Source organism: Lolium rigidum, chromosome 2, assembly GCF_022539505.1.
Source record: "Lolium rigidum isolate FL_2022 chromosome 2, APGP_CSIRO_Lrig_0.1, whole genome shotgun sequence".
Lineage (NCBI taxonomy): Eukaryota > Viridiplantae > Streptophyta > Magnoliopsida > Poales > Poaceae > Lolium > Lolium rigidum.
This window is the reverse complement of record NC_061509.1, coordinates 71,236,892-71,248,435: the sequence shown is the minus strand read 5'-3', so window position 1 is coordinate 71,248,435 and position 11,544 is coordinate 71,236,892. Positions and strand designations below refer to the sequence as shown.

General features: G+C 45.8%; 2 protein-coding genes across 2 annotated transcripts; both read right to left on the bottom strand.

The window, feature by feature from the left end:
* Positions 1-5,559: 5,559 nt before the first annotated feature.
* Positions 5,560-6,661, bottom strand: LOC124689862 (peroxiredoxin-2E-2, chloroplastic-like). Its single transcript, XM_047223323.1, has 2 exons — positions 6,611-6,661; positions 5,560-6,285 (listed from the first exon to the last, which is right to left on the bottom strand). Exons 1-2 carry the CDS (start codon positions 6,659-6,661, stop codon positions 5,791-5,793), a joined length of 546 nt encoding a protein of 181 aa, XP_047079279.1. The 3' UTR covers positions 5,560-5,790.
* A 646-nt stretch (positions 6,662-7,307) lies between these two features.
* Positions 7,308-8,322, bottom strand: LOC124686685 (peroxiredoxin-2E-2, chloroplastic-like). Its single transcript, XM_047220588.1, has one exon. It carries the CDS (start codon positions 8,222-8,224, stop codon positions 7,538-7,540), a length of 687 nt encoding a protein of 228 aa, XP_047076544.1. The 5' UTR covers positions 8,225-8,322; the 3' UTR covers positions 7,308-7,537.
* Between the last annotated feature and the right edge of the window lie 3,222 nt (positions 8,323-11,544).

Genomic DNA, 11,544 nt, shown 5'->3' with positions numbered 1-11,544 from the left:
CAGATCAGTATTCACGAGACAGTTAAGAGCGGAAGATGCTCATGGTGGGGTGCGTGTTGTTAGGACATCTCGACCGCGCGGATCCAAAATGTGTATGTACCTCGCTTCAGCGGGCAATGCATAGTCGACCGAACCGCGTGCACCGACGTAGATGTGGCGACGCTTTGCTCTCGCGGACGCAACGGTCGTTCACATGGTCCTCGCATGGGTCCGCCTGGCAGCGGCACAAATGCTTCATCTTCAGCGCGGTATAACTTATGGATGGCGCGCTGCACTTTTTAGGGCCGTGTTAATGACGCTCCTCGGCTTCCGTAAGCGTAAGCTGGTGGGCGGCGTCGCAGAGGCAGTAACATTGAAGGCGAGGTGGCGTCCGAGCCTTCTAAAGGCTCGCTTGCGTGGGCCCATTTTTCCGACCATACCATTGCCGCAGTCCATCGTATCCACCCGACCGATGCTATGGGGAAAAATGTTGGCCATTCCGCAAAATCAAGAACGACCACGAGGTTAGCGGTCCGGTAAGAAGCAGCGGGTCGGGCGGTACGTCCGTATCAATTTCGCGCGCCGCCTCTCGGAGGAAAACCGGCCGGTGCCATGGTTAGACGCAAACCTTCCTGGAGGAGGCTGGTACCTCAACTCCAGGCGTGTGCCGGTTCCCCCCCGTGCCACGCGAGGGCCGAGAGCGCCGTGACGAGGTACGCCACCGCCGAGCCATCTTGTCGGCCGATCTTCGAGTAGTCCGGCGTACACGCTCAACTCCTACAACTGAATCTCGTTTGGGACTTGAGAGTTCGACGCGCGCCGCCGAGCCGGAGACCTCAAGCAACCTCGACTAGTTCGACCACGAGATCACCACGGAAGAATAAGAGAACGACGATGAGGATGTGGACAAGGACGCGGGCGAGGACGAGGATGTCGATGATGAGGACGACTACGCCGCCGAGCCCGAGCGCCGAGACAACGACCACGACGATGACGGGCCGGCGTGGGATCCGGAGACCCATCCATCGGACATTAGCGAGGAGGAGGACATTGCCATGGCACTAGCCAATAGCGAACTCGACGAGCTCAACGAGCTCGCTATGTGGGATGGGCTCGCCATCCGGCTACGCGAGTCGGTGCTCGCGCACGGAGGCCAGCCGACTCCTCCGGCCACGCCAACACGTTCCAACGACCGCGCGTCGCTCCGGCTCCTTCAACGGCCCGGGATCCATGGCCACCTTCACCACAGCCTCTCGCACGGCCGACGGCCTGGCCGCATTTGCCGCAGCCCGCCTTTCCTCCTCCACCGCCGGCGTACCAGCTTCCATGGCCGACGCCGGAGTTCATCGACCTCGTCAGCGACAATGAGTAGTAGCCAATAGCTAGGTTTTAGAATGCCTTTCTGGCCTTTTTTAAAAATCTTTTATGTTCTTTTATTAATGTAAATTATGGGTTTATCAAAAGGGAAAATATTACGCGTCGTGCCGCTGGAGCCACCCCCGACGCAAACGGACGCGCGGTCGATTTCGACCATTTAGGCCAACGCAAACGAACGCGACGCGTCCGTTTTAGCGTTTGAAATGCATCGCCTTGTTAGAGATGGCCTTAGAACAAAGCAGTGGCAGAGGGAGATGCTGTCAATTGAGAGCGGTTGCACCTGTGCCAACAAGGGATACCATGTCTGCTCGCACTTCTTATAAGAGTATGTTTCACCATTCTAGTGATTTTTTGGCAAAAGATACCACCCTGCCCAATTCATTAACAAAAAGAACCATTGTGAGTGCAAATGGCAAAAAAGACCACCTCTGCTGCGGCGGCAGCCAGTGGCAGAGCACCTTGTGTTGTTAGATTAATGTTGTGTAGTCAAATACATCTATTTGTATACACTTTTAATATTTTTTTACAGACTTTTAGCTTGTATTGTCAAAAACCGTGTAGTCATATGACTACACAGCTCAAGTGTGGCTACGCCACTGGCGGCAGCGCCCCACCCCATGTGACACGTGGAGCATGCCACCGGAGTGAGAGGCGGTAGGAGCCTGCCGTCCTAGGCTGTGGCGGCACGTTAGCCAGCAGCTTCGCCTTCAACGCACCGTTGAAGCTGCGGACCCTACCGAAACAGGCAGCCGGCGGCAAGTGTTTGTGGCGCATGCCTCCACGCGTAGTGGCGTCAGGCCTGCATTCCTCGTCGCGCGGGAGAATCTTACCCGGCAGCCCGATAGCTTCGGATGGCACTAATTTTTCGGTGGCACTGATTTTGATGCTGCAAAAGAGACAGCTGATAGTATTGCAAATTGGACTGCTTTAATTCAAAATGTTGCTATTTGTGCTGCTTTTGGAGAGTGATTGAAGAATATGGAGCATAGATTCTCTGGTATAAGAAATAGACTGCATTGTTTCCGATGACGGAGAGTGTCTCACAAAAATGATACTCCCTGTATTTAAAAATAGGTGCTTTACTTTTGTCTAGATACGGATGTATCTAGTGCATTTTCTAGATAAAGGACACATATTTTTAGATGGAGGGTGTACAATAAATAAATCATGGATGACTGATACAGTGTAGCTTTGTTGATTCTGAGCTGATTCTATATAAAGGTGTTACTCGCTCTGCAATCTCACTCTCACTTTCCGCGCACCCTCACTATCAGCATACACATTTTTCTTCACGTAGTTAGGTTTTGCTCACTTAGTTGATGTCTTTTGCTCGCTGCTCAAGAATTCTCGGCTGATTTAGTGTTTGTTCAGTCTGTGATATCAAGGTAAGGATTTCAAGAAGCTAGCATGATCTATTTTAGTTATGCAATTAGAACCTAATTAGTTGTGTAGTGTAATTAGTTTGATTAATGCATGTTCTGTAGTTGCATGCAGAATTTGCCTGCATAGGTATGATGAAAATATTAGTAGGTCATCGGCTGTGTAGTTATTATTGAATAATATATTAGGACATGCAACATCCTAGAGGGAAAAATTGGCGAAAACTTTTAGGCGGGAAATATTAGGGGCGAATTTTTGGCGGAAATCAATACTACTTTATCAAGACATCTCATGAAATTAAGATACAACAAACGCTAAAATTTAAATACGGGTAAACACTACAACGAAATTTAAGATACAATGACAAATTATAATTGAAATAAAGATACATAACTACTACGACAAATCACTCTACTTGCCATGTGTCTAGCGTGACTATTTTCCGGTCTTGTCACCACGTTCTTCCGCTGTCTCGTGCCTCAACAACTCTTTCTCTTAATCTCTTCCTTTCGGCTTCACGGGCCTCTCTGCGCACCTCTTCCTCTGCATACATGCGTGCAACCTCATCATCCATCCTCTTCTGATTCACCTCACGATTTCCAGCTTGCTGCGCCCTTAATTTTTGTACTGTCTCTCTCTGTTTTATCATTAGCAACAACCTTTTCCCAACGCTCCTCCTCATGGAACCTTGCCCATACATGCCGTTGTTTTTCCTCCACCCAACGGTGTGCCCAATCCGGTTGTTACTTGTCTATCCAAGTGAAACCTCTTGCAAAGGGGCGGGGAGACTGCAACACAAATAAGATGGTTAATAAACGAAAAATAATGACATACTAATATGCCTTTTAATCTTGTTGTTAGAACATACCGTAGGCCTCGAGGACGATGAACTTGTTTGTGTGGGTGGGTCATGATCGTAGTGCGTGCACATGAAATATTTTATGTCCAACTTATCAGGAAAATCCACCACCTCCTTCACCTTCGCAAGGCGGCCGCACCAACACCTCTTTGCTCTCACCCCGGTGGCAAGCTTGCATTCTTCCCCTTCATCGGCCTAAAATTTTGGTCCGAGCAAGGCACACTCATACTCACTCGAATATTTTGCGAAGGAAAGAGAGAGCGCAGAAGGCAAACTCGATCCTGCTGTTTTGATTTGTATGCGGGTAAGTATGGATTATATAGCCTTCAATTAGTATGGATTATATATCCTTCAATTAGCATGTACAGTACCAAAAAATTACCATAGCTTGTGGGTGCTTTTTTTTTTTTGAGAACACAGTACAACGCAGACGCTCACAAACACGCACGTACAAACACCCCTATGAACGCACGCACGCACTCCCTACCCCTATGAGCACCTCCGAGGGACTGAGCCGACATATCTTGAGGTTGACGAAGTCACCACTAGCGCTCGCTGTTGACGGGCACGTCACCTACCACCGAAAGCATAGCGCCGGTTAAATCCTGAAATAAATCCAGGTAAATGCAAACACCCATGTCAAATCTAGGACTTGAACTCCGGGTGGGCTTGGTTCCACCGTAAGGGACCTAACCACCGGAGTCAAGCTCTAGCTTGTGGGTGCTCTATTTGTTGTATCAGCACAAACTCCTATACAAATAAGCTGCTTTCGGTGGTCACTTATTTGTATTGCTTTCACCACAAACCAAAATCGAGCGAAAATCTCAAACAAAGCACTCAATCTCACGTCGCATCGTCGCATGGAAATCAGTGCCTGTCGTGCCGATCAACAAATTCGGCGTCATCGAGCGGGAACGCTACAAGTGCGTTGCGCGCGTGTCGGATGGCGGGGCCTGCCACCACGGTGTGGGGCGACATGTCCACGTAAGCTCGCTGCCGCTTGGTGGGGTGCCATGGCCCGCAAATACCGACGCGGGTTGACAGGGAAGCTGCTTCGCTAACGTGCCGCCATAGCGTGGGACGGCAGGCTCCTGCCACCCGTCTCTCCGGTGACATGCTCCACGTGTCATCGGGGGCACTGCCGCCACAACCGAGGTGGTTTTTTTTGTCATTTGCACTCATGGGTGGTTCTTTTTATCAATGAATTTGACAGGTGGTCTATTTTGCCAAAAATTATATTCTTCTCATCCGAGCTGATCAAGATTTACGCACCAACTTCATATGCGTGGAAGGGTTGGAAAACATTTTGGCCTTCTCTGATTTACAGGATACTGAAATCAAAGAAATAGATAGGATAGAGATGGAAATAGGAAAGGATGGCAGGTGTAAACCTGTCCTCGTTCCTTGTGCATAGAAATCGAAGAATAAAATTTGAGTAGATTTTTATTTCTTATAAGATTTGTCTTGAAACTGAGATCCAAAGGAATTGTTCCTTCGATTTTTCTTTCCACCATTTCTGTGAATCAAAGGAGTGAACGTTAGCATCTTAGGAAAATTTTCCAAACCTCTACTTTCCTCCACATTTCCTCCAAATCAAAGAAGTCTTCCAGTAAATTTTCAGACTTTTGGACCCGTTTGATTCAAAGGAGTTTAAAAGCATAGGATTATGAAAAAACGTAGTATGTCATGCCACATGGTATCCTACAGGAATGAAAAATGCAAGAATCAATTGTAGGAATTGTTTGATTGCCCACATGAAAAATGCAACAAATTCAGTAGATATTGAGTGGGTGTGTTAGTTTTCATAGAGACATAGAAATTTTCCTAGAGGTCTAACTAATTGTTATAAATTCTATGGGATTATAGTGTACGAAAGGAACCTACAGAAATTTTGATGGGTTCAACTATTTGAATCAAATAACTTCAATAGGAAAGAATTCTATGGGTAAAAAACCAATAAAATTATCAAACAAGCCTGGCAATTGTGATTCGTACGCGACGCTCTGGAAAATTTTGGTCTATCATTTCATCGAACACATCGACAGCACTCACAGTTCAACAAAAGAAAAATCCTCTATACGACGGCGACGCATCGAAGGACAGACAGTCACACAAGCCACAGTTCGCGGAATTATTACTCACTGCTAAATAAGACGCTGTTTAAGAGCAGAAGAAGGTGCTCCCTCAGGAACCGCTCAGAGGGCGTTGAGCATGTCCTCTGCGCTGCTGGTGGTGAAGGCGCCGCCCTCCTCGAGGTTGAGCACCTTGACGACGCCGTCGTCCGCGAGGAGCGCGTGGCGGCGGGAGCGCACGCCGAGGCCCATGGGCTTGTCGGAGAGGTCCATCTCGACGCCGAGCGCGCGGGTGAGCTCGAGGTTGCCGTCGGAGAGCAGCAGCACGTCGTCGCCGAGGCCGAGGCTCTCCTTCCGCGCCTTCACGACGAAGGCGTCGTTCACCGACACGCACGCCACGGTATCGACGCCCTTGGCGCGGAGCTCGCCGGCCTTCCACCACGGTATGGGACGGCATGTCCACGTAAGCCTGCCGCCGCTTGGTGGGGCGCCATGGCCCGCAACTACCGACGCCGGTTGACGGCGAAGCTGCTTCGCTAACGTGCCGCCACAGCGTGGGACGGCAGGCTCCTGCCTCCTATCTCTCTGGCGGCATGCTCCACGTGTCGCCAGGGGGCGCTGCCACCACAACCGAGGTGGTCCTTTTTATCATTTGCATTCACGGGTGGTCCTTTTTGTCAATGAATTGGACAAAGTGGTCTCTTTTGCCAAAAAATTATATTCTTCTCATCCGAGCTGATCTAGATGCATTTACGCACCAACATCATATGCATGGAAGGGTTGGAAAACATTTTGGCCTTCTTTGATCTACAGGATACTGAAATCAAAGAAATAGGATAGAGATGGAAATAGGAAAGGATAGCAGGTGTAAACCTGTCCTCGTTCCTTGCATAGAAATCGAAGAATAAGATTTGAGTGAATTTTTATTTCTTATAAGATTTGCCTTGAAACTGAGATCCAAAGGAATTGTTCCTTCGATTTTTCTTTCCACCATTTCTATGAATCAAAGGAGTGAACATTAGCATCTTAGGAAAAAATTCAAACCTCTACTTTCCTCCACATTTAGCAGGTGTATACCCTTGTGCATAGAAATCGAAGAATAAGATTTGAGTGGATTTTTATTTCTTATAAGATTTGCCTTGAAACTGAGATCCAAAGGAATTGTTCCTTTGATTTTTCTTTCCACCATTTCTATGAATCAAAGGAGTGAACATTAACATCTTAGGAAAATTTTCCAAACCTCTACTTTTCCTCCACATTTCCTCCAAATCAAAGAAGTCTTTCAGTGATTTTTCAGACTTTTGGACCCGTTTGATTCAAAGGAGTTTAAAAGCAAAGGATTATGAAAAAACGTAGTATGTCATGCCACATGGTATCCTACAGGAATGAAAAATGCAAGAATCAATTGTATGAATTGTTTGATTGCCCACATGAAAAATGCAAGAAATTCAGTAGAGATTGAGTGCGTGTGTTAGTTGTCATAGAGACATAGAAATTTTCCTAGAGGTCTAACTAATTGTTATAAATTCTATGGGATTATAGTGTACGAAAGGAAACTACAGAAATTTTGATGGGTTCAATTATTTGAATCAAATAACTTCAGTAGGAAAGAATTCTATGGGTAAAAAACCAATAAAATTATCAAACAAGCCTGGCAATAGTGATTCGTACGCGACGCTCTGGAAAATTTTGGTCTACCATTTCATCGAACACATCGACAGCACGCACAGTTCACCAAAAAGGAAATCCTCTATACGACGGCGACGCATCGAAGGACAGTCACACCACGAGCCAGAGTTCATGGAATTATTACTCACTGCTAGACAAGACGTTGTTTCAGAGCAGAAGAAGGTGCTCCATCAGGAACCGCTCAGAGGGCGTTGAGCATGTCCTCTGCGCTGCTGGTGGTGAATGCGCCGCCCTCCTCGAGGTTGAGCACCTTGACGACGCCGTCGTCGGCGAGGAGCGCGTAGCGGCGGGAGCGGACGCCGAGGCCCATGGGCTTGTCGGAGAGGTCCATCTCGACGCCGAGCGCGCGGGTGAGCTCGAGGTTGCCGTCGGAGAGGAGCAGCACGTCGTCGCCGAGGCCGAGGCTCTCCTTCCACGCCTTCATGACGAAGGCGTCGTTCACGGACACGCAGGCCACGGTGTCGACGCCCTTGGCGCGGAGCTCGCCGGCCTTCTCGACGAACCCGGGGAGGTGCTTCTGGGAGCAGGTCGGGGTGAAGGCGCCGGGGACGGCGAAGAGCACGGCCTTCTTCCCCGCCGTCAGCTCGTCCACCGTCACCGTCTTCAGCTCGCCGTCGGCCGGGTCGAAGAAGGAGAGCGTGGCGTCGGGGAGCTTGTCGCCGACCGCGATGGTGGCCACGACCGGGGCGGCCGAGGCCGCGGACGCGGCGAACCTCCTCGCCCCCGGAGCGGCGGCGGCGCGGAGGTGGTAGGACGGGGCGGCGAGGCGGCGGGAGGCGAAGGAGAGCGACGGGGAGGAGAGCACGAAGCGCCTGCCGGCGCCGGCGGCCGCCGCGGAGGAGAGGGTGGAGAGCGAGGCGGTGGCCATGGATCGAGGGAGGAGAAGGCGGCGGCGATGTGTTCGAGGTAATGCTATCTGTTCTGCTCGGCCTTGGGGAGAGCGTTGGGGTTTGGGTTTTGGATGGAACGGACGGACGGCCCGGGTGCAGACAGACGTGATACAGATTTTGGTTGGTTGGTGGTTCGTTACGTTCGATGCGGAAGAGGAACGGGTGGATGACGTGCTGTCGCGCTGGATTAGGCTGGCGGCCCAAAATATTTGGGAGAGGCTGGACGCAGGTGTATTGGGTTCTCATACTGATTATCAGCAGGCTTTCACTTCCTGACGGCCTATCTAAACTGCAGGAGGCAGCCCAGTCGCTCAGAATGGGCGTAAAGCACTACCCCGTCGGGAGGGAGGTACTATACACCACCCTGGTTGGTACACACCAGGTGCCGCCCCCCCCCCCCTCCGTGCCTGTTGAGCCGGCCCAGCCACGCTTATTTTTGTTTATTTCCTGTTTTTCTCCTTTTCTGCTGTTTCTTTTCTTTTCTTTTATAAAAAATTAAAATGCCAATGTGAAACTTTTTCGGAAAAACAAATTTTTTATAATATAAATTTTCCAAAATATGAAGATTTTAAATTTGTATATTTTTGAAAAATTGGAACACATTATTTTCGAGTTTTTTCTTTTTTATATGAACAATTTCCGAATTTGAACAATTTTCGGATTTGAACATTTTTCGAATTTAAACATTATTTGGATTTTGAACAATTTTTGGATTTGAACTTTTTTATGTTTGAATATTGTTTTTCAAATTTTGATTTTTTTAGATTGAACATTTTTCAAAATTTGACCATTTTTAGATTGAATTTTTTTTTCAAAAATTCAAATTTTCCAACATTTGAACATTTTTGGAAGTGAACATATTTTAAATTTGAACATTTTTCAATTATGAATATTTTTCGGATACGAACAATTTTTAGCTTTGAACAATTCTCGTTTTAAACACTTTTCAAATTTGAACGTTTTCGAATTTGAACTATTTTAAATTTGAACTTTTCAAATCTAAACTTTTTCAATTTTGAACAAAAATAAAAACAAACAGAAAAGAAAAGGAAAGAAAAAAAGAAAACAGAAAAAGAAAATAAAATAAAACATAAACATAAATAGAAAACAAAAACGAAAACGAAAAAAAGAAAAAGGTGAAAATAGGCAAGGCCCAATACCCGACCAGGGTGTGCGGTGCCTGGTAGGCACCGACCTGGTCGGTGTATAGGATTTGCCCGTCGGGACCCCCTACTCAGGGAATTCCTTTTCATCACCCGCTGTTGATGGTTACCAACCATCGCCCGCGTGGTTTCACCTGTGGGGAGTTTTTGGGCCGCGGCCCATTAACATACAGGGAGTCTGTAGGCCTTGGTTTTTCCGATTTTCGTCAAGTTTTTTCCTGGGTTTTTTGGGTTTCGGTTTTCTTTCGGTTTTTCTTCGATTTTTTTTGTTTTTTTTTTGTTTTTTTTCTTTTTTTAACAAATTTTAAAGTGGTGCAAAATTTAAAGTTAAGAAAATTTCAAATTCGAACAAATTTTCAAAGTAATTTTAGCAAAGTTCAAATCTTAGCAAATTTCGAATCTAGGCTATTTTTAAATCTAAGCAAATTTCGAATCTCGGTAAATTTGAAATCTAAGCAATTTTCGAATATGAGAAAATTTCAATTTTCGAACTAATGGGCCGAGCCCATTAACGGGTTCCCCTTAGTGATGGTTATAAACCATCGCTAAGGGGTGATGGTTAGCTGCGCCCCCCTACTCACCGCTTGTTGGCGCACGTTTGTAGGGCACACACGCATGCTCCATAGTTCTTGGGCCGGCCCAATAACTCATTTCATATTATGTTAATAGTAACATTTTTCTCTAGTTTATTGCGGATCCGATTGCTAGCCCAATGGTTTTTGCTTTGCCGCACCATACCAAAGACTAGAGTTCCAACCCCTGTATCCGCAAGTTAGCTTTTCGAACTTGAGCAAAAAATGAATTTGAACAAATTCGGATCCCTCGAGCAAATTTTGAATATGAACAAAATCCGAACTTGAATGAAAAATTAATTTGACCAAATTCAGATCCCGAACAAATTTAGAATTTGAGAAAAATTGAATTTGAACAAAAATTTCAAATTTAAAATATGTTCAATTAAAAAAAATTCTGAAATAAAAATTTGTTCGGATTTTGAATTTGAACAAATTCGGATTCCGAGAAAATTTCGAAACTAGGTAAATTTTAAATTTGAATAAGAATTAAATTAAAAAAAATATTCAAAAATATTCAATTAAAAAAGGTTCGGAAATAAAAAAAATGGTCAAATTTCAATTTTTTAAAAGAAACGGAAATGAGAAGTGAGAAAAAGACAAAAAAACACAAAACGAGAAAAACCGCGAACCCTGAAGAAAACCAAAGAAACCAACTCGAAACCGAGAAAATCCGTTAAAACCGGACAAAAGTTGACCGGAATGGCGATAGAAAAGAAAAAGTGTCAGGCACGAGTTACTTGGGCCGACCCATTTATATCAGTGCACGGGCGAAGCGTATTAAGCCCCATTAATGGGCGGGAAATAGGGTTTTCCTGCCTCGTCTGGCCTGCCTGGTGAAATTCTTTGCCTAAGAAGCAAAGAGGTTTTAAATTTGACACTTTTTGGTTGAAACATGAGGACTTCATGCCCAAAATGGATGAGGTTGGGGGATATGTGGCTATTAGGTGAGTCTATTGATATTATCAATATCAAGATAAGAGATTTAAGAACTATTTTTAAGGATGGGGTCCAATTGGTTTAAAAATGAAGAAAAATAAAGATGAGTTGCAATGTGAACTTGAATCCTTGGAGAGTTTTCGGAAAGTACAGATTTATTGCCACGTGATTTTTGAGTAAAAAATACTATTAAAGTGGAGTTGTATAATTCAAATTTTGAGGAGGAAGATTACTCGCATCAGACATCACATGGAAGGTGGTGGCTATTGCAAGGAGACCAAAATACTTCCTATTTAAATAGATTGCTAATGGCGGGAAATGTAAGAATACAACGCATTCATAGATGATCAAGGGGTTTTACCCGAGGGGATTGAAAACTCCGTTAAAGCATGCTCCATCTTAAGGATCTATTTAATCCTTATCCTTGTAACTTGTTCAATATTTTTCCTTCTTTATACAATGCGAATGAAATTTAGGATGATAATGAGCATTCGAATAGACCTTTTCCGGTTGAGGAAGTAAAAACTCACTTTTCTCTATGAATGTTAACGAGCCCTAGGCCTTGATGAAACACCGATGTCTACGGGTGCTTCTATTCTTGTAGACGGTGTTGGGCCTCCAAGA

What these genes read in the sequence shown, in the direction of transcription:
- LOC124689862 (XM_047223323.1), bottom strand. Translation starts at nt 6,661, where the DNA reads ATGGTGGAAAGAAAAATCGAAGGAACAATTCCTTTGGATCTCAGTTTC. An exon ending in CTTTGGATCTCAGTTTCAAG is followed by an intron (nt 6,286 to 6,610) that starts GCAAATCTTATA and finishes TTGTGGTGGCAG; the next exon opens with CGCCCCCTGGCGACACGTGG.
- LOC124686685 (XM_047220588.1), bottom strand. Translation starts at nt 8,224, where the DNA reads ATGGCCACCGCCTCGCTCTCCACCCTCTCCTCCGCGGCGGCCGCCGGC.